At 45.8% G+C, this 23594-nt stretch overlaps 2 protein-coding genes across 3 annotated transcripts in view; one reads left to right on the top strand and one right to left on the bottom strand.

The window, feature by feature from the left end:
- man1a2 (mannosidase, alpha, class 1A, member 2) overlaps nucleotides 1–23594 on the bottom strand; it is a 96018-nt gene that overhangs the window by 46819 nt on the left and 25605 nt on the right. For both annotated transcript variants that reach the window (XM_076994325.1, XM_076994326.1), the window contains exon 4: nucleotides 14444–14540. In XM_076994325.1, the coding sequence (XP_076850440.1) occupies nucleotides 14444–14540 (97 nt within the window). The remainder of the gene's footprint in view (nucleotides 1–14443; nucleotides 14541–23594) is intronic.
- Nucleotides 16797–23421, top strand: LOC143500264 (zinc finger BED domain-containing protein 4-like). The gene is made up of 2 exons (XM_076994327.1): nucleotides 16797–21937; nucleotides 22133–23421. The coding sequence occupies exons 1-2, from the start codon at nucleotides 20598–20600 to the stop codon at nucleotides 22662–22664; spliced, it is 1872 nt and encodes a 623-aa protein (XP_076850442.1). The 5' UTR covers nucleotides 16797–20597; the 3' UTR covers nucleotides 22665–23421.

Genomic DNA, 23594 nt, shown 5'->3' with positions numbered 1-23594 from the left:
CTATCATACTGATATCTCATTAATCTCAGTAATGCAATGACATTTTGGTGAATTAAAAGGTTCATTTCTGGTCAGGCAGTGCACTTTTTGTTATGAGATGCAATTGCAATGTTATAGACCTCATTGATCTGAATCATACAAGCCCCATTACTTGTCTGCATTCTGCATACCAAGATTGCTGCGTGAGTTTTTATGATTTCTCAGGTTTTTGGGTACTGTAGCGCCTCCGACAGGCCAATTTGAACCAAACTTGGCCTACCTCACAAGGACCTCAGTGTATAAAAGCCTTTCAAATTGGGAGTTGATCACTTACATGGTTTATGAGTTATAGCAATAAAGGTCATTTATGGCATGGCCAGAAGGATATAATGGAAAAATTGACCAATCAGACAAATAAAAATGCAACTTTTTTTCCTTATTTAGTTAACTACAGTGTCTACAGATTATGCCTATGCCATTTTTGCCATCATTGGATCAAATTCCTAGGACTAGTTCTTAAAGAGCTATTTTCAAACAATTGATGAATGTGACAAAAGTATGCATTTTTTAATAGGACTTGTAATTGCAAAGTTGTCAGGTCTACTGCAAGGTATAAAAAGAAACAAGTTGCATGTTCCTAAGTGAAAATTTGGAGGAGTTATGCATGATTTTCATAAATAGCGCCACCTAGTGGCCAAATGTTTCAACACTGCACAGTATGACACATAGTCCTGGGATATGCACAGTGATGAGGTTTCATGTTGATTGGCCAATGGTAAGTCTGTCAAATGGCCAATTAATTCAAATAAAAATTAATTGGCTCATGGCGGCCATGTTTTTTGAGTGATGAGGTCATCATTGTGTGCCTTGATACTACTTGGGCCCCTGATGATGCCTGTAAAGTTTGGGCTTGATGTGACTAATGGTTTCTGAGAAACAAATTTCCCCATGTTATAGCGCCCCCTATTGGACAATCGTGGCCAGCTTTGACCTGTGACCTCTGAGTCATGTGCCCTAACAACTGATAAATTTTCATAAAGATAGGTCAAAGCATTGCTGAGATATAGCTGCTGAAGTGAATTTGGCCACGCCTCAGAGCTATTGATTGACATGTCACAACGACACTGTATGCAAATGTAACAATTTTGTTCAAATTTATTGATAATGAGATTCTTCTGAATATTTTGACACCAAGATTGAACAAATCCGATGAAAAACCAGGGACTAGTATAAAAAAGTAGGTTTTGCATATTATGCAAATTAGCAAAAAATCTAAGTAGGCGGAGCTTAATGGTTCTTGAGGCTTTTTTGTTTGTCTGGAGCCAAGGAATGCACCTGAAGTGGAATTTTGTTTCTAGGACCTACGGGGTGGGAGATATGGACCAAAACGCAAAATGCTGCGCTATAGCGCCACCATCAGGCCAATGTGGGTCTCTGTACTTTAGCACGGTCCCGCAAACAGACTACACCAGTCTGCCAAGTTTGGTCTCCCTGGGCCTTACGGTCTAGGCTGCAGTATGCGTTTTATGCGGAGAAAAATAATAATAATAATAATAAGAAAGAAAAATCCGAGCAATAACAATAGGTTTCCCACACTATGTGTGTGAACCCTAATAATAATAAGAAAGAAAAATCCGAGCAATAACAATAGGTTTCCCACACTATGTGTGTGAACCCTAAAAATAGCCGCAAGCGGCGATTGGCGGGTTCACACAAAAAAAGGCACAAAAGCCAAAAGGTCTTTTAGACCAACAAGTGATATGAAGCTACTTCAGTCCAAAAAATGGACAGATAAAGTAATTTGCAAAAAATTATTCAACTGGGGCAATAAAGGCCTAAAAGATCAAAACAAAATGGCATGGCAAAATGATTCAGATCATAGAAGTTAATCAAATGCTGTGATTAGCTTTGTATGTGTGTGTTTGTGTGTTTTTTCATGTATGCAGTAAGGGCTTCTTGAGGCTTTTTTGATTGGCTTGAGCAAAGGAATACAGCTGAAGTAGAATTTTGTTTCTAGGCCATACAGTGTGGAAGATATTAAACAAAATGATTCAGACCATACAACTAAATCAAATGCTGAGATTAGGTTAAAAGCACTGACACACTGACCCAGGGGCCTAGTCAAATAAATATACCTTTGGCTGAATTTGTCAGAAGTTGTGAACATAGCAGCAGGAGAGCTCTTGTTAATGCCCCACATGTAAACCCCACTCTTTAACCCTTTTCATTTAGCTGACAAAATCTGTCACATGTGAATCTCAAACAAACCAAAGAGTAATGGCTTACTATACAATAAAATAACACAAATATTCTTATCTTTGCCTGTTCATGATGTTCTCATCCCTACTCTGACATGTTCTCACTGTTGTGCCCATAGTAGGGAGGCCACTAGGAATGTGTATCTAACAAGAGTTTGATGATAAGTAAAGCATGCAGTTATTTAGAGGTTGTGTGTGAAATGTGAATTACATGTCTCTGTCCTCTCTTATGTCATTTCAGGATGTATAGAGGGCATGTGTTGAGAGTGTGGATGGAAAAATGAAGCTAAATATCAGTTAGTGTGTTGGAAATGGCTAGAGAAATGTATATATGAAGCATATAGGAAGTCCTATGTGAGGGTGTGTGGAAAAAAGAGGCTAAATATCTGTATATTAGTCACTGGGTAATTGGTAGTAATGGCTAGAATTAGTGTGTATGTGAAACCTATAGGCCAGAGAGGCCTTTGTTTTTGTGAGTGCATGTGAAGGAGAGAGAGGGGGAGGGAGAGCCCAAGGGTTGTAAAGTGTTAGAAGCATGGGGGAGTGGAGGAGGGGGGCAGCGTGTGTGAGAACGTGCGTGTCTTAGCAGCTGTCTATGCCTCCCTGCACTGGTCAGTATGGAAAATGAAAATATTCACTGTAGAGCTGTTTGTGGACGGATTTGGCTCAAACTTGGCACACAGCACCACAATGGTCATGTGAATGTGGATGTCAATTTTCATAACAATCAGACATACTATGGCATAGTTATTGAACTGTGAATTTGATGTGTTACGATGGTAGCATTGTGATGCATATGAAAAATATTAATTTGTGAAAACCTTAGGATTTTCTTGCTAATCTTAGCATTTCAGAGTCTGCTGAGTATTACAAGGTGCGATTTAAATGTAATGGAGTTAAAATGCTAGGACCAGTATGAAAATGACAAGTTATATATATTTGATAATAGTGAAAAAGTGGTACATTTTTGCAAAACACATGTAATTAGAAAGTTGCTAGGAATTCTGCATACAATCATATGAATGCAAGCATTTCTTGATAAGTGAAAATATGTAGGAGAAATTCTGGATTTTCTAGTATAGTGCCACCTAGTGGTGCAATTCCCTTCTAACATGAGTATGTCTTAGAGGGTGTGTACATGAACATACCATGTCAGTTTCATGTGTATGAACCTATGGTAAGTCTATCAAATGGCCAATTAGGTCAAATCAAAATTAATTGGCTCATGGCGGCCATGTTTTTTGAGTGATGATGTCATCATTGTGTGCCTTGATACCAATTAGGCCCCTGATGATGCCTGTAAAGTTTTGGCTTGATGTGACTAATGGTTTCTGAGAAACAGTTTTTCCCATGTTATAGCGCCCCCTATTGGACAATCTGGGCCAGCTTTGACCTGTGACCTCCGAGTCATGTGCCCTAACAACTGATAAATTTTCATGAAGATTGGTCAAAGCGTTGCTGAGATATAGCTGCTGAAGTAAATTTGGCCACGCCTCAGAGCTATTGATTGACATGTCACAACGATACTGTATGCAAATGTAACAATTTTGTTCAAATTTATTGATAATGAGATTCTTCTGAATATTTTGACACCAAGATTGAAGAAATGCGATGAAAAACCAGGGACTAGTATAAAAAAGTAGGTTTTGCATATTATGCAAATTAGCAAAAAATCTAAGTAGGCGGAGCTTAATGGTTCTTGAGGCTTTTTTGTTTGTCTGGAGCCAAGGAATGCACCTGAAGTGGAATTTTGTTTCTAGGACCTACGGGGTGGGAGATATGAACCCAAACGCAAAATGCTGCGCTATAGCGCCACCATCAGGCCAATTTGGGTGTCTGTACTTAAGCACGGTCCCGCAAACAGACTACACCAGTCTGCCAAGTTTGGTCTCCCTGGGCCTTACGGTCTAGGCTGCAGTATGCGTTTTATGCGGAGAAAAATAATAATAATAATAAATATAGCCGCAAGCGGCGATTGGCGGGTTCACACAAAAAAAGGCAAAAAAGCCCAAAGGGTCTTTTAGACCAGTGGTTCTCAAACTGTGGTACGCGTACCACTGGTGGTACGCAGAGCACCCCGCGGTGGTACGCCAGATGAACTCGGAAAATAAAAGATGCTTTTTTTTTTTTTTACACAACACATTTTTTTTTATTAAAACAGAATTATGACAAGTCCTGAAATTCAGAAACTAAAAGGGATTACTCGTATTATGTGCGGAGAAAATGTCGCTAAACAGTTCGACCTGGTGCATCTTTCAAACGACACGGTCACTCGCAGAATTAGCCAACTTGCTCGTTTACGTGCGATATGAGTATGAGGGCATGTCGCACGAAGACTTTTTGTGCTGTAAACCAACCACTACCAACACGAACTACAGGAGAACTACATTATAACATATGTGTGTAATGAGCAGGGTTGCCAAATGCGTGAGACACACGCATTTGACCGTCTTCACACGCCACACATCCGATTTCTCACGTCGACAAAAAAAATCTAGTTTATTTACCTCTGATCCACATCTATGATTCAATGAGTTACTAGTTCGCTCTGGCGCCAACCATCGTGATATAATACTTAATTCGTGTCCATTTTACATCCTCCCGGTAACAATTTACATTCGCCCCCCCGCCCCCCCGTCAACAACTTAAACTTGCCAAACAGCTTTTCCTTTTTTTTTTGGGGGGGGGGGTAGTAGGTGGTACGTGGAGGTTTTTCGTTTGACAGTTGGTGGTACTTTGTCTAAAAAGTTTGAGAACCACTGTTTTAGACCAACAAGTGATATGAAGCTACTTCAGTCCAAAAAATGGACAGATAAAGTAATCTGCAAAAAATTATTCAACTGGGGCAATAAAGGCCCAAAAGATCAAAACAAAATGTTTTGGCAAAATGATTCAGATCATAGAAGTTAATCAAATGCTGTGATTAGCTTTGTATGTGTGTGTTTGTGTGTTTTTTCATGTATGCATTAAGGGCTTTGTTGGTTGGCTTGAGCCAAGGAATACAGCTGAAGTAGAATTTTGTTTCTAGGCCATACAGTGTGGAAGAAATTGGCAAAATGATTTAGACCATACAACTAAATCAAATGCTGAGATTAGGTTAAAAGCACTGACACACTGACCCAGGGGCCTAGTCAAATAAATATACCTTTGGCTGGATTTGTCTGAAGTTGTGAACATAGCAGCAGGAGAGCTCTTGTTAATGCCCCACATGTAAACCCCACTCTTTAACCCTTTTCATTTAGCTGACAAAATCTGTCACATGTGAACCTCAAACAAACCAAAGAGTGATGGCTTACTATACAATAAAATAACACAAATATTCTTATCTTTGCCTGTTCATGATGTTCTCATCCCTACTCTGACATGTTATCACTGTTGTGCCCATAGTAGGGAGGCCACTAGGAATGTGTATCTAACAAGACTTTGATGATAAGTAAAGCATGCAGTTATATAGAGGTTGTGTGTGAAATGTGAATTACATATCTCTGTCCTCTCTTATGTCATTTCAGGATGTATAGAGGGCAAGAGTTGAGAGTGTGGATGGAAAAATGAAGCTAAATATCAGTTAGTGTGTTGGAAATGGCTATCTTATGTCATTTCAGGATGTATAGAGGGCAAGAGTTGAGAGTGTGGATGGAAAAATGAAGCTAAATATCAGTTAGTGTGTTGGAAATGGCTAGAGAAATGTATATATGAAGCATATAGGAAGTTATGTGTGAGGGTGTGTGGAAAAAAGAAGCTAAATATCTGTATATTAGTCACTGGGTAATTGGTAGTAATGGCTAGAATTAGTGTGTATGTAAAACCTATAGGCCAGAGAGGCCTTTGTTTTTGTGAGTGCATGTGAAAGAGAGAGAGGGAGGAGGGAGAGCCCAAGGGTTGTAAAATGTTAGAAGGATGGGGGAGTGGAGGAGGGGGGCAGCGTGTGCGAGAATGGCACGTGCGTGTGGGCTGAGCAGCTCTCGTCTTCTCCCTGCACAGCTCAGTATGGAAAATGAAAATATTCACTGTAGAGCTGTTTGTAGACGGATTTGGCTCACACTTGGCACACAGCACAACAATGGTCATGTGAATGTGGATGTCAATTTTCATAACAATCAGACATACTATGGCGTAGTTATTGAACTGTGAATTTGATGTGTTACGATGGTAGCATTGTGATGCATATGAAAAATATTAATTTGTGAAAACCTTAGGATTTTCTCCCTAATCTTAGCATTTCAGAGTCTGCTGAGTATTACAAGGTGTGATTTAAAGGTGATGGAGTTAAAATGCTAGGACTAGTATGAAAATGACAAGTTATATATATTTGATAATAGTGAAAAAGTGGTACATTTTTGCAAAGCACATGTAATTAGAAAGTTGCTAGGAATTCTGCATACAATCGTATGAGTGCAAGCATTTCTTGATAAGTGAAAATATGTAGGAGAAATTCAGGATTTTCTAGTATAGCGCCACCTAGTGGTGCAATTCCCTTCTAACATGAGTATGTCTTAGAGGGTGTGTACATGAACATACCATGTCAGTTTCATGTGTATGTACCTATGGTAAGTCTGTCAAATGGCCAATTAATTCAAAGTAAAATTTATTAGCTCATGGCGGCCATGTTTTTTGAGTGATGATGTCATCATTGTGTGCCTTGATACCACTTGGGCCCCTGATGATGCCTGTAAAGTCTTGGCTTGATGTGACTAATGGTTTCTGAGAAACAGTTTTTCCCATGTTATAGCGCCCCCTATTGAACAATCTGGGCCAGCTTTGACCTGTGACCTCTGAGTCATGTGCCCTAACAACTGATAAATTTCCATGAAGATTGGTCAAAGCATTGCTGAGATATAGCTGCTGAAGTCAATTTGGCCACGCCTCAGAGCTATTGATTGACATGTGACAACCAGACTGTATACCAATGTCACAGTTTTATTGATATTCATTGATAATGAGATTCTTGTGAATATTTTGACACCAAGATTGTGGTGATCAGATGAAAAACCAGGGACTAGTATAAAAAAGTAGGTTTTGCATATTATGCAAATTAGCAAAAAATCTAAGTAGGCGGAGCTTAATGGTTCTTGAGGCTTTTTTGTTTGTCTGGAGCCAAGGAATGCACCTGAAGTGGAATTTTGTTTCTAGGACCTACGGGGTAGGAGATATGGACCAAAACGCAAAATGCTGCGCTATAGCGCCACCATCAGGCCAATGTGGGTGTCTGTACTTTACCACGGTCCCGCAAACAGACTACACCATTCTGCCAAGTTTGGTCTCCCTGGGCCTTACGGTCTAGGCTGCAGTATGCGTTTTATGCGGAGAAAAATAATAATAAGAAAAAAGAAAAATCCGAGCAATTACAATAGGGTTCCCACACTATGTGTGTGAACCCTAATAAGAAAGAAAGAAAGAAGAAAAATCCTAACAATAACAATAGGTTTCCCACACTACGTGTGTGAACCCTAATAAGAAAGAAGAAAAAACCTAACAATAACAATAGGTTTCCCACACTACGTGTGTGAACCCTAAAAAACAAAACCTTAAAGGACGTCTGGGGAAACTAAGCCATGCCCAGAATTCTGTGGAGCTGTTAAGGTCATCAAGAGGTCATGGAAAGTGCCTGTGGAGCCACTGTAAAACGAAGCTGTTTATAGTGCAGGCGTGTTGGCGATGGCATCCTGGACACTGGGACGACAGCAGGCTTCACGTGGACAGATGAGTTCACCTCTCTCAGAGCCACTTTTCTGATGGCCCCGAAATGAAATATCCAACATTAATTTCAAGCTTCAATGATCCAGACGCTCAGGGTATTAGACGATAATGTGTTAAGGTCACACACTAAAATTCCACAAAGAAACTTTAAAAGCACTTGGGAAAAAAATCACTTATAAAAGCAGAAAGAATATATATATCCAGGAGAGGTGGGGAAGCAGCGGTGTGAGTGACGATTATCTCTCCTCCAGGAGGCGGACCTTCAGGCCAGGGAACTGGACGTGATTGCTCTCGCTCTGATGTCCCTCGCGCAGGAAACTTTGAGGCACCCTGCAAACACACTTCAGCAATACCAACTTCCCTCCACTCGGAGGCCTTTCCAGCAATTACAAATCCATTAAAGTGTAAAACCCAAAACAGAGATATGGATGTATGCATGTGCCTCTGGTTCAGAGGAAGAGTAAACATGAGAGAGAATGAGAGAGGAAGTGGGGAAGCGAGAGAGAGAAAAGGGACCTACTGGTAGGATGTGTGATTAATAGTTAGGAGGAGAGTGATCAGTAGAGAAGGAATGAAGCTGAGTAGAACATGGGGTGAAAATGTCAAGAGCATGGGGTGAACACGGGGTGAACATGATCACGGGGTCAACTAGCAAGCCCTCTTAATCGCACACACAAGCAGGTTAAGAACAAATCTTTTGGGACCAGTGTGAGATCCATTGTGTGGGTTTGTTGAATAAGACCGTCATCAAACCTCGAAGTAATTCAAATGAGTTCACAGCCTTCTTGCAACTGTATGTAGTCATTATTGCACCTCTGAGTCTAGCCAGCAGCAATTCTCCCCTTGCCCAGTGGTCTCTCAGGGCAGAGAGCAGACATCATCAATCAAACACCCCAGCTGCTACCCGCACGCTCCATAATTAATCCTACAAGGAAATGTGAACCTGTCGCAGGTTATCAAATGGAAATATGATAAGAGTGCTATATGAGCACTACATGAGTACTATATGAGCACTGTAGGAACGCTGTATGAGCACTATAGGAGTACTATACGAATGCTGTATGAGCACTACACGAGCGCTGTATGAGTACTATATGAGCACTGTAGGAGTGCTGTAAGAGCACTGTAGGAGCGCTGTAAGAGCACTGTAGGAGCGCTGTAAGAGCACTATACGAGCGCTGTAGGAGCACTATACGAGCGCTGTAGGAGCACTATACGAGCGCTGTAGGAGCACTATACGAGCACTGTAGGAGCACTATACGAGCGCTGTAGGAGCACTATACGAGCGCTGTATGAGCACTATACGAGCGCTGTATGAGCACTATACGAGCGCTGTATGAGTGCTATAAGAGCGCTGTATGAGTACTATAGGAAACGCTGTATGTGCACTGTAGGAGTACTATACGAATGCTGTATGAGCACTGTAGTAGCGCTGTAGGAGCACTATACGAGTGCTGTATGAGCACTATACAAGCACTGTATGAGCACTATACGAGTGCTGTAGGAGCGCTATAGGAGCGCTATACGAGTGTTATAGGAACGCTATACGAGTGCTATAGGAGCGCTATACGAGTGCTGTATGAGCGCTATACGAGTGCTGTATGAGCGCTGTAGGAGTGCTATACGAGTGCTGTATGAGCGCTATACAAGTGCTGTATGAGCGCTGTAGGAGTGCTATACGAGTGCTATAGGAGCGCTATACGAGTGCTATAGGAGCGCTATACGAGTGCTGTATGAGCGCTATACGAGTGCTGTATGACCACTGTAGGAGTGCTGTAGGAGCGCTATACAAGCGCTGTATGACCACTGTATGAGCGCTATACAAGTGCTGTATGAGCACTGCAGGATCACTATATGAGTTAAACCCATTGATGGTGATGTGCGTCAGGGCTCTTTAATTAGCATCTGCAATTGCTTTCAGCAATGTAGTTTGGCAGGTGTGTCCAATTAACGGCAAGACTACTTAAGAAGGCTGTCCCCCATTATTAAGCAGCCTACATTTTCAGCCAAAATGGGAAAGAAAAAGGATGTGTCGGCTGCTGAGAAGCAACAAATTGTGGAGTGTTTAGGTCAAGGCATGACTACAATCAACATTACCAAGACACTTAATCGTGATCATCGCACAATCAAGAAGCATGTAGCTGATTCAGAGCACACACACGTGTGCGTGCTGATAAGGGAAAATTGAGGACTCTTTCCAACAGGTAATTACGTCAGGCTAAAAGAGTAGCTGCAAAAATGCCTCGTCATAGCAGCAGACAAGTTTTTGAAGCTGCTGGTGCCTCCAACGTCCCCCTGAACAACAACATGCAGGTCCTTCAACGTCCCCCTGAACAACAAGATGCTGGGTTCTTCAGAGGTTTGCAGCTGTGCGTAAGCCATCCTGTCCACCTCCTTTATCCACAAGCAGGAACGGCTCCAGTGGGCCAAACAATACCTGAAGACTGACTTCAGAACTGTTTTGTTCACCGATGAGTGCCGTGCAACGCTCGATGGTCCAGATGGATGGAGTGGAGGATGGCTGGTTGATGGGACACCCCATACAAATAAGGATACGGCACCAACTAGGAGTAGGTGGAGCAATGTCTCATGCTGCAAAGAACACATTTGCATCTCTGGCTGCTATGGGCATAAAGGGAACAAACGTATGGTGTGGCCCTCATGCTCCCCTGACCTCAACCCCATTGAGAACCTCTGGAGCATCATCAAAAGGAGTGTCTATGATGGCGGGAGGCAGTTCACATCTAAGCAACATCTCTGGGGTATTCTGTCCTCATGCAAAACAACAGAAGCAGATACCATCCAAAACCTGACAAATTCAATGGACGAGAGTTCAGAAGCTCCTTTTGAACAAGGGGTCCTATGTGCAAATGTAACATCGCCTAGAATAAAGTTTGTTCAAAAACTGTTCAATTGTACTCTAATAGTTGATGACTGCTAAATTACAATGACTGCATTGTTCATATAGGTAATTTTGGAAAATCTGAGAAAATATTACTTGCATAATAATTTGGAACAGTGTATACGAATGCTGTATGAGCACTAAGAGGGCTGTATGAGCACTGTAGGAGCACTGTAGGAGCGCTATACGAGCACTGTAGGAGCGCTATACGAGTGCTGTAGGAGCACTATATGAGTTCTGTATGAGCATTGTAGGAGCGCTATACGAGTGCTGTAGGAGCACTATGAGTTCTGTATGAGCACTGTAGGAGCGCTATACGAGTGCTGTAGGAGCACTATATGAGTTCTGTATGAGCACTGTAGGAGCACTATATGAGTTCTGTATGAGCACTGTAGGAGCGCTATGCGAGTGCTGTAGGAGCGCTATATGAGTTCTGTATGAGCACTGTAGGAGCGCTATACGAGCGCTATATGAGTTCTGTATGAGCACTGTAGGAGCGCTATACGAGTGCTGTAGGAGCGCTATATGAGTTCTGTATGAGCACTGTAGGAGCGCTATACGAGTGCTGTAGGAGCACTATGAGTTCTGTATGAGCACTGTAGGAGCGCATACGAGTGCTGTAGGAGCACTATATGAGTTCTGTATGAGCACTGTAGGAGCGCTATACGAGTGCTGTAGGAGCACTATGAGTTCTGTATGAGCACTGTAGGAGCGCTATACGAATGCTGTAGGAGCACTATATGAGTTCTGTATGAGCACTGTAGGAGCGCTATGCGAGTGCTGTAGGAGCGCTATATGAGTTCTGTATGAGCACTGTAGGAGCGCTATACGAGCGCTGTAGGAGCGCTATATGAGTTCTGTATGAGCACTGTAGGAGCGCTATACGAGTGCTGTAGGAGCGCTATATGAGTTCTGTATGAGCACTGTAGGAGCGCTATACGAGTGCTGTAGGAGCGCTATATGAGTTCTGTATGAGCACTGTAGGAGCGCTATACGAGTGCTGTAGGAGCGCTATATGAGTTCTGTATGAGCACTGTAGGAGCGCTATACGAGTGCTGTAGGAGCACTATATGAGTTCTGTATGAGCACTGTAGGAGCGCTATACGAGCGCTGTAGGAGCGCTATATGAGTTCTGTATGAGCACTGTAGGAGCGCTATATGAGTTCTGTATGAGCACTGTAGGAGCGCTATACGAGTGCTGTAGGAGCGCTATATGAGTTCTGTATGAGCACTGTAGGAGCGCTATACGAGTGCTGTAGGAGCGCTATATGAGTTCTGTATGAGCACTGTAGGAGCGCTATACGAGTGCTGTAGGAGCGCTATATGAGTTCTGTATGAGCACTGTAGGAGCGCTATACGAGTGCTGTAGGAGCGTGGCATGAGCACCTTCCCACTGTCTCCTGCTACGGCATGCTCCCTCCACCCTTATTAACATCTGGATGGTGGGAGTGTGCATGAGAAATGGAGCGTACGTGTGTCTAAGAGAGAGCTCGGTGTGTGTGTGTGTGTGTGTGTGTGTGCTTGGTCCCAGTGACTATTTAGCAGATGAACACTCTCCACGACAGCACAGCACTGATGAATGACTGAGTGGGTACTCTGATCTCACAGAGCTAAAGCATTTTGATGAATTACAGGTGCAGTGAAACTGAGCATCACACAGAGCAAGAAACCCAAAACGCAACACGTGCACACACACACACACAGGCTACCGCTCTCTCTTCAGCTACACTCTTCAGCACTGCCCATTTTTGTCCTCGCCATCCTCTTCCTCTGTCCCTGCTCTCTTCTCCTCCAGTCAGCCGTGCTTCATCCTTCACTCCTCTTCCTCCGTGCTGCCCGGCTACACAGGGCCCTGGAGGCTGCTGTTCTCATACAGTCCTGCTGGACTGAGCTCAGATTCACTGTGTGTCTGGCGCTGGCCGTTTATGAGAACTTTAATCTGTGCTGTACACTGGCAGAGCCTCGGGGTGGGGGGAGGGGGGTGAGAGGAGAACGGGGGTGTGGGGGGGTGAGAGGAGAACGGGGGGGTGTGGGGGGGTTCTGTTGAGAGGCGAGAGGGGGAGGGTTTGAGAGGGTCTGCAGGGAGGTACACACCACCACTCTCCTCTTCCTGCAAGTCCCCTCGTGACTGATGTCCACTACCAGCACAGCCACGCTTCCACACCGAGCGTACGCACACGTATGGATATGCACACACACTTGCATGCACACACAATCATGTGCAGACACACACACAGACGATCACACACGCACACACACGCTGCCAACTGCTGCTCGTTTACTCGTGTTGTGCTGCAGCACTCTGAAGGAACAAGAGACTCACACACATCATTAACGTCACGTCGTCATTAACTGACACCAGATCGTCGATTTCGAAACAAGCACAGAATCACAGATGCAATCGGGGACTGTACCCAGACTAAGCAACTTCATAAAGCGAGACCTGATCCCTCCTCTCCACCTACCACCTCCATCTTCCCTCAAGGCTCCGCCCCTCCCTCCACACCCCACCCCTTTCTATCTCCTCTTACTCTACTCCATCCACTACTCCCTCCATCCAGCGGGGTTGGCGTGGCCCTAGAGGCCTACACCCTCCGGCAGTGATGAGTGGCTCTTCTCAGCAAACTCATCGCTCATTCAGAAGCTCCTCGCACCAATCAGACCTCTCCTTGGGAAGAGTTGTCAGGACAACAGATCTTAACCCTGCACATCACGTCTCGAAAGCTGCGGTGGGGTGGGGACGTAATGACCCAGTTACCGAACTGCAAACAGTCCAACTTTAAACGCAACGTGTTCAACAGGGAGAGTGTGGGGGGGCCAGAGGAGTGAACTGGAGGAGAACTGGGCCAAATGGGAGGAGGGGGTGGTGCAGATGTAGGCCGGCCAAGTGTGGATCTAGAGCTCCAACCTGGAACCCTCTCCCAGTCGGGGTGGGTGGAGTCAAGGGCCGGTCTGAGTAGGGGGTCAAGGATGGAGCTCGTGAAGACTTCTGGGGGGGGTGCAGTCTGACCACTGGAGGTCCACAAGGGCACTGCACCATTAAACAGGTCGTTGTGCAGCCTCTCTCAGCCTGCCGCTCACACACCACGGTTGCCAAGCTCCCTCACACACACACACACACACACACACACACACACACACACACACACACACACACACACTAACAGTGATAGGTCTCAGCATCTACACAACTCCTGCAGTGAGCCAATATGTTTGCCATATCATGTGAATATCATCATCGCCCACACAACACTTATGGTGAGCTTTCTCCACATGTTCACAGCAAACAGTTAGTGACTTGCTGGAGGGTTGACTGGTCTGCTCCTGCCCTCTGCATTACCAGTGCTACAGGGACAGTGCCGCCATAACGATTCACAAGTGATACATCATCCAGCCTAAGTGGTTAAAGTACTTCCACCTCCAACGTCTCTACCTCTGAGCAAACACTGATCTGGAGGGGCTGTTTGGTGTGCCTGTTACCCAATTCTGCTACTTCACAATGTTGCCAATGCTGCGACTGAAAAGGCTGGATGTCGGGCAGTGGCCCCATCGTGAAGGTGAGCTGTGCCAACTGTTCTCGTTGAGCGTGTGCAGATGAGTCACTCACCGAAGATGTTGGTGGAATGTCCTTTCTTAGCGATGGGTTTGAGCTCATTGTGACCCCAGCCGTACTGCCTGTAGCTGTCCCACGCATGCTTCATCATCTGAGGACACAGGACAGCCAGTTAGCCAATCGGGAATAAGACAATTTACGAGAGGGAAGAAAAAACACACAAAACACAACCGCAGTGGGGACACATAGGTGCAGGTGCAATGTGGGGACTGTGGGGAGGGGCGCTTCCAAGCCAGCGACATCCCAGCAGCCCATGCTGCACCTTTTACCCATCAGCCCCTGTTGAAGTCATGATGCAGTGCTCTTCAGTTATGCTGCCGGAGACAGAAAGAGAATCCCCACATTCTCTCCTTCAGATGATTCTCTCTCCGCATACTCCATTAAATACATTTACACCTTTCATTCCTCTTCACGCTACCCCAGACACGCACCCCAGACACGCACCCCAGACACGCACGTGAACACTGAGTGAGCACACATGCACACACAATGGGATTTCTAAGACTGCACCCTGAACCTTAAAAGACCACATGATAAAACAGAGGAAACAGAATAACATAACAGATGCATGCAAATACAAACATTGAGCTCTCCAGCATACACCCAAACACCCAACCACCCAGACCACCACACCACCACACCCCCACATCCAGGTATCTAACACGCCCAAGCAGCACGCTGCTCTGGAGCTCATGCGGTCGAGCTCTTCCTGTGGGCCACGGTCATAATCATCGCCCTCACGCCTCCCCGCACCGCCCTCACACCGGCCTCACATCTCACCGCCCTCACACCTCCCCTCACCGCCCTCACATCTCCCCGCCCTCGCGTCTCCCCTCACCGCCCTCACACCTCCCCTCACCGCCCTCACACCTCCCCTCACCGCCCTCGCGTCTCCCCTCCCCGCCCTCGCGTCTCGCCTCACCGCCCTCGCGTCTCGCCTCACCGCCCTCGCGCCTCCCCTCACCGCCCTCACATCTCCCCGCCCTCGCGTCTCCCCTCCCCGCCCTCGCGTCTCCCCTTCCCGCCCTCACACCTCCCCTCACCGCCCTCACACCTCCCCTCACACCTCCCCGCACTGCCCTCACATCTCCCCTCACCGCCCTCGCATCTCCCCGCCCTCGCATCTCCCCGCCCTCGCGTCTCCCCTCACCGCCCTCACACCTCCCCTCACCGCCCTCACATCTCCCCTCACACCTCCCCTCACATCTCCCCGCACTGCCCTCACATCTCCCCGCCCTCGCGTCTCCCCGCACCGCCCTCACACCTCCCCTCACACCTCCCCTCACATCTCCCCTCACACCTCCCCGCACCACCCTCACACCTCCCCGCACCGCCCTCACACCTCCCCGCACCGCCCTCACATCTCCCCACCCTCGCGTCTCTCCTCAACGCCCTCACATCTCCCCGCCCTCGCGTCTCTCCTCAACGCCCTCACACCTCCCCTCACCGCCCTCACACCTCCCCGCACCGCCCTCACACCTCCCCTCACCGCCCTCACACCTCCCCTCACCGCCCTCACATCTCCCCTCACCGTCCTCACACCTCCCCTCACTGCCCTCACACCTCCCCTCACCGCCCTCACACCTCCCCTCACCGCCCTCACATCTCCCCTCACACCTCCCCTCACCGCCCTCACATCTCCCCTCACACCTCCCCTCACCGCCCTCACACCTCCCCTCACCGCCCTCACACCTCCCCTCACCGCCCTCACACCTCCCCTCACCGCCCTCACACCTCCCCTCACATCTCCCCTCACCGCCCTCACACCTCCCCTCACCGCCCTCACACCTCCCCTCACCGCCCTCACACCTCCCCTCACCGCCCTCACATCTCCCCGCCCTCGCGTCTCTCAACGCCCTCACACCTCCCCTCACCGCCCTCACACCTCCCCTCACCGCCCTCACACCTCCCCTCACCGCCCTCACACCTCCCCTCACCGCCCTCACACCTCCCCTCACCGCCCTCACATCTCCCCGCCCTCGCGTCTCTCAACGCCCTCACACCTCCCCTCACCGCCCTCACACCTCCCCTCACCGCCCTCACACCTCCCCTCACCGCCCTCACACCTCCCCTCACCGCCCTCACATCTCCCCGCCCTCGCGTCTCTCAACGCCCTCACACCTCCCCTCACCGCCCTCACACCTCCCCTCACCGCCCTCACACCTCCCCGCACCGCCCTCGCATCTCCCCTCACATCTCCCCACCCTCGCGTCTCCCCTCAACGCCCTCACGTCTCCCCGCCCTCGCGTCTCCCCTCAACGCCCTCACGTCTCCCCGCCCTCGCGTCTCCCCTCAACGCCCTTGCATCTCCCCGCCCTCGCGTCTCCCCTCAACGCCCTCACGTCTCCCCTCACCGCCCTCACACCTCCCCTCAACGCCCTCACGTCTCCCCTCACCGCCCTCACGTCTCCCCTCACCGCCCTCACACCTCCCCTCAACGCCCTCACATCTCCCTGCACCGCCCTCAGCCTACACCCTTCGCTGACAGCACAGGACTCGCGCCAGAGCGATTCACAACGCACCAGTCACCACGTTCCTGGCGGCAAATCTTCCCATGATGCCAAGTTGCATGAGCAAGAGCATGACTTCCTCACCGAACAGTGACAGAACTTGCCTTCCTGCAGATTTCCCAGGGAGCAGTCTGAACACTCCTGAAGCTCAGAGAACAGAATTATTGTTGAGAATTGACAGACTTCACAGAGAAGTATGTTAGTAACTTAGGCTGCTGGCCACAAGCAGAAACACGACGTTTCAGCTCAGCCCACCAAAACGCCTTTCACCAACAGTCTTACTCTACAGAAGGTTTAACAATATCTCCAGAAACCTGACCTAGCAGGAGAACTCCATTTCCCACAATTCCGGACGCATAGCCCACTCAGCCACAGGGTCCCCAGGACTTTCAAACCACACCATCCGGAGTTTCAGATGAGTACCTAGGCCAGGCCTGGCATCTCTGTCATCGTGAAATGTGCTTTCAGAAAACAAGCCGTCAGCAAAGACTTTGGTCTCTGAACCCGCACTGGGGGCATTTGTAAGTGGCTTAGCCAACCCCCAAGTCCCATACCACCATGCAAGTGCTATCTTCCATGACAGAAGTTGATGGAGGTTGGTTGGTAGAGGCCAAGACTTCAACGGCAGCACTCTGGAGCTCAATGCAGCCAGCAAACAGCGCCCCCTACAGAGCAATGTCTGAATCACGACCCTATGTTTCCTGTGAACATTGGGACGCATGCAGAAGCCTCTATGTGTCATCCTGGGCAATGGTGATGACGGGAGCTATTTTTACAGTAACTGACAGAAGTAGCCAATTCTGCATCTACTTACCGCCTACGACATCAAGTCTTTCTCAATAACACAGAGAGCGACAATCCCAGTGCTCATAGTGACCTCAATTAATATTGAAGGATACACCACAACAAAGGGTAACATGCTAGCTAGCCACTCTAATGGGTCGCAATGTGGGGCTATGATTCCACTGACCGCAATGTTGAACTGGTCAAAAGCTCCATGGAAAACACACAGCTGGAGTTCATACATAATGCTAAACTCCCGCAGCAGCCAGTTCTTTAACAACCAAAGCCTGTGCTTCACCAGCCAAAGCCTAGCACACCTGAGCGCGTAACGAAGCAGTAATGAAACCCAAAGAAACAACACTGCCCGATCTCAATCAATATAAAATCTGACATAAGTCTGAAGTCCACTTTAGATGCCAGTTCAACCTTAACAAGGCCAGATGGGACCGTTATAGAGAGGGTATGGAAAACTCCACGGGACATCAAACCCTTACCTGACAACTATGCCAAATTCGTCCACGCTGTGAAAAAGACAAAGCATGTGTTCACATTCCTCGCGGATCCGGGAAAAACTCATATCTGGCATCACATAGGAATCATCATCAGTTTCAAAAGGATCGTTTTTAGATCCCCCTCACGGATTAGGAGACCGAACCTGCTAAATCCTCAAGGAAAACACAAACATGTGTTAGAAAGAAAGCCTGGTCCACCATCCGCAAACTAACCAGAGACAAGATTCCACTGCCAATCATACTGACATCACACCAAACCAGGTTGGAAGCCAACTGGTAACCAGTGGGAAACGAGCAGGCAGGTGCAGAGCTAAAGGACACCATCACTCCACAACCAGGAAACCAACACAATGTCTATACTAACCAAGCCTCTCCACATGGAGGAGTTTGAAGTACAACTTGATACCATGAAGCTGTAAAAAGCAGCGTGTCCTGATGCCATAATGACCAAAATGATAACCCACCTACGCCCAGTCACCAAACAATGGCTTCTGAATACATTTAACATATGGCTACAGACCCAGCACATCCCAGCCTAATGGAAGAAAGCAACCATCATCACCTTGATAAAACCAGGTAAACAGCCCAATATCCCAAAATAACATACCCTAAATAATTAAAAATATATAAAAAATTAAACTAGGCATAAAAAGAAATTGAGAAAAATCCCTAAAACACTGGCAATGTAACACCGAGATAAAGAACAAAGGGCAGCCAAAACAATTAATGGCATAAAAACCACTCAGGACTCAAATGCCTGTGAGAATAAGTCAGATTTTAAATTAGATTTGAAAATATATACTGTGGCTGATTCGTACAGAAAAAGCCCAGTCACCTTTGAATTTTAACCGAGAGCGAGGTGTGTCTAAACACCACTGGTTAGAGGAGCATCTTAACACCACTGGTTAGAGGAGCATCTTAACACCACTGGTTAGAGGAGCATCTTAACACCACTGGTTAGAGGAGCATCTTAACACCACTGGTTAGAGGAGCATCTTAACACCACTGGTTAGAGGAGCATCTTAACACCACTGGTTAGAGGAGCATCTTAACACCACTGGTTAGAGGAGCATCTTAACACCACTGGTTAGAGGAGCATCTTAACACCACTTTTGCTCGATCCCTCGTGCTTTGCTCTCCTCTAACCAGTGAAGGAGATCAGTTATGTAACTCAGAGTCAAGCGATGAAGAGCTTTAAAAACAAACAATAAAACTTTAAATTCCACCCCGAATCTTACTGGGAGCCAGTACAATGATGCCAGTACAGGGGTGACACTGTCCCTTTTCTTGGAACCAGTCAGGAGACATGCAGCTGCATGATACCCAGGTAAAGTCAATTGCAGTATTTCCATGTCTTTAAAACACAAGATGCTTTTAAGCTTAGCTATGTTTCTAAGCTGATAAAAACTTCATCTAACCACTGTGCTGATTTGTTTCTGATTTGTTTCTTACATGATCATGCACATTGGTTTTCAAAGTCCGCAAGTCACTGGCAAAAGCTCTAACAGAGTCAGGATTTCCCAAGACAATAATGTCAATTTTTCTTGGTTTAACATGAGGAAATTCTTAGACATCCAGCAGTGTTAATTTAGTTGACGAGTAATTTCCGTCATAGTTTTCGTCAACGAACCTTTTTTTCATGACGAAAACGAGACGATAACTAAATAAAAACTATATGAAGGGATAAAAACGATGACGAAATTAGTGGACATTTTCGTTAACGAATAAAAACGAGACGAAAATATTGGCCAGTGATGACATTCAATCAGATCTGATTTAGTTTTGAGAAAGGTAGGGATAAGTCAATAAGAGATCCAACCGTAACTACTTTAGCATACACGGAGAGGCGGGACAAACCGGGTAACCGTCCAATCAGTACTAACGTCTTCACATCGCACAGAACCCGGGAAGAACAAACCAGCCTGTGATTTGTGGTTACTCATGAAATTCAACTCGAAGTTAACTCGATCATGTCAGCAGGGAGAAATATAAGAGGCGATATATGGACACATTTCTCCTTTGACTTTGAGAAAAAGACGACGGTGTGTAAACCATGTGGGACAATGATGTTGGGAAAAATACGACAAATGAAATGACATCTGCTAGGGATGCACCGATCCGATATTGGTATCGGATATCGGGTCCGATCCAGAAAAATTTTCTGGATAGGAAAACGTGAAAAGAAGCCGATCCAAATGACCGATCTTTTGCTCCATTTATTCCTGCCATTGTATGCATTTACTGAGTGCCACTGACGCAGAGCGTCATGACGTGTCTCGTGCGTCATGACGTCTCGTGCGTAATGCTTCACGGCTCCCGCATGGTTAAACACGAGTAGCAACAATGGAGCGATCCAAAGAATCAGCCGTGTGGAGGTTTTTCACACTCGCCTCACCAACAAGTCCAACAGCTTTGTGTAACATATGCAAAAGACAAGTGTCGAGGGGCGGTGATAACGTTACGAGGTACAATACTACTAACCTTATCAGGCACCTACAAAAGCACCACGCTAAAGAGCACGCAGAGTTTGTCCAACTAACCAACTCGAAAGGAAAAAGTACAACTAAACAGGCAACTTTGGCGGACACTCTTCTAAGACAGGAAAAACTCCCAACAAACAGCATAAGAGCCCAGAAAATTACTGCGAGGGTGATGGAGTTTATTGTTTTAGGACTACAACCACTGAATATAGTGGAAAATGTAGGATTTCGTCGTCTAATGGACTACTTGGAACCAAGATACATTGTGCCGTCAAGAAAATATGTTTCGGAAACAGCGTTGCCCGAGCTCTACAGTAAAGTCCGCAAGCAAATATCAGGTGAGCTAAAATGTGCAAAAGTTCTCAGCTTTACAACAGATATTTGGACATCTGATGTGAGCCCCATGTCTCTGCTAAGCCTCACAGTGCACTGGCTCAACCCCACCTGTGAGCACCGCAGTGCAATGCTCGGAGCAAAAAACTTCCGCGGCTCACACACAAGTGACGCTATTGCGACAGCGCTGACAACCATGATCGATGAGTGGGAAATCCCGTTCGATAAAGTGCATGTAATGTTGAGCGACAACGCTGCAAACATGAAGAAGGCGATGGGCAGTATGAAAGTGTGCAACTTGGGCTGCTTTGCGCACACATTACAGCTAATTGTCAACGAGGGTTTGCTGTCTCAAAGGAGCCTAAATGATGCGCTGACAAAGTGCAGGCAGATTATTGGGCATTTCAAACATTCTCAGTTGTCATATTCACGGCTACACGACATCCAGATTGAAATGCAAATGCAGCCAAAACGTCTTCAGCAAGATATAAAAACCAGATGGAACAGCACTTACTATATGATGCAAAGCCTTCTGGAGCAAAAGAGAGCTCTGAGTGCCTATGTTGCAGATCATGACCTGCCTGCAACATTGACTTCCCTTCAGTGGGCCTTGCTGGAGAGAGCAATGATTGTCCTGGCTCCATTTGAAGAACTGACAAGGAAAGTGAGTTCATCCACAGCTTCTGCTGCTGATGTAATTCCAGCTGTCACTGTTCTCAAGCGTATTTTGGGTAAAGAAAGTGATTGTGACTCTGGGATCAAAACTATGAAAACAACCCTGCTACAAGCTGTGAACAACCGCTTCAGTGCTGTGGAAGATGAGCCCCTCTATGCCCTTGCCACCTTGCTGGACCCACGATACAAAGACAGGTATGATAACTGTTCATGTGATGTAAATTAAAAATTAAATTAGTATTAATATAAGGAATGCACAGATAAAGGTACATTCTTACTCTAAACTACCAGAGTAAACAAAATGATAGTTGTTTTAATTATTTTTGCCACAATGCATAAAAATGCATTGCATTGCAAATGCATAATAACCTATTCAGTTTTTTGTTTCAGATATTTTACAGGGGCTGATTTTGCAAAGAAAGCTAAAGATGCATTAATCAAAGAGTTGGAGGAAGAAGAACTGAGAAGCACCACATCTGATGCAACAGATGAGGCAGAGCCACCTGAAAAAGTGCCTCATGTGGAGGCAGCAACAACAACACTGGCACCACCAGCAGCAGCAGCAGCACCTTCAAGTAAAAGCAGCTTTATGCAAGAGTTTGAGCAAATTCTTGTGGAGTGTGAGGAACCTGGTGCAGCAAGCACTTCTAGCATCGCTGTCCAAGTGCAGACCTATTACTCAGAGAAAACCGTTCCTGCATCAGATGACCCATACCAATACTGGGGAGTCAACAGACAGAGGTTCCCTGCCCTTGCTGCTGTTGCCACAAAATACTTGTGTGCCCCATGCACCAGTGTTGAAAGCGAGAGACTATTTAGCACAGTCTCAAACATCATGGATGAGAAGAGAAATAGATTAACTGCAGACAGAGTAGAGATGCTTGCTTTCTTGAGCAAGAACCTGCTCCAAGGGCTTGAGTGAGGGGCTAGAACTATTTGGTATATGTTACTGCGTTAAATAGTTTACGGTATTTGAAAGTATGTTTGCTATGAATATTTAAGTTTCCAATAGATCCTCACTCCATGTTACTTTATTTTTTGGATCTGCTTCTTCTTATATTGCACTACTACCTGAAGATTTGATTGTGTTTTTAGGAATATTTAAGTTACCTCATCTAATGCTGCTCTGTGTTATATTGCACTATTACCTGTTTACACTATTTGGAGGTTTGGTGTGTATTTATAGGAATATTTAAGTTATCAATATATCCTCAACCAAATGCTGCTCTGTGTTATATTACAGTGCAATATCTGTTTACAGTACTTTATCTGTGGATTAATAGTTTATCAATAGTTTATCTGCACTTGGTGCAGCTGGTATATTTTTGTATTTTCTGACAAAATTTTGACTAATTAAGATTTTTATATTTGAACAGAATGTTTATGCTGTTGCATGGCTTTAATAATAAATAATATATCATATTCATATTAGTTTGATGTGTTCATATTCATTTAAGAAAGTAATGTAAAATTTGGTATCGGTTGATATCGGGTATTGACCGATACTTAAAGCCATTATATCGGTATCGGTATCGGGACTAAAAAAGCTGGATCGGTGCATCTCTAACATCTGCGGGCTATGGCATTGTTTTTATGGCACCCAGTTTTATATAGAATGTAATATGCATTGTTCATAACAAACTCCATATGTTTTCAGAGCGGGCCTACTGGTCATCAATGTTTTGTTATTGTTATGCTCAATAACTAAGTTCAGGTCAAAAAAGTTGTTTTTGTATATATTGCACATACAAACAATAATAATCTGTAAATGGATAATAAATGTTTCATGTTGTGCAAGTGTATATAATGACTATTACACCATTTATATTTTAGTCAACTAAATTTTGACTTT

Source organism: Brachyhypopomus gauderio, unplaced genomic scaffold (genome assembly GCF_052324685.1).
Source record: "Brachyhypopomus gauderio isolate BG-103 unplaced genomic scaffold, BGAUD_0.2 sc139, whole genome shotgun sequence".
Taxonomy (NCBI): domain Eukaryota; kingdom Metazoa; phylum Chordata; class Actinopteri; order Gymnotiformes; family Hypopomidae; genus Brachyhypopomus; species Brachyhypopomus gauderio.
This window is presented reverse-complemented; position numbering and strand designations above follow the sequence as displayed.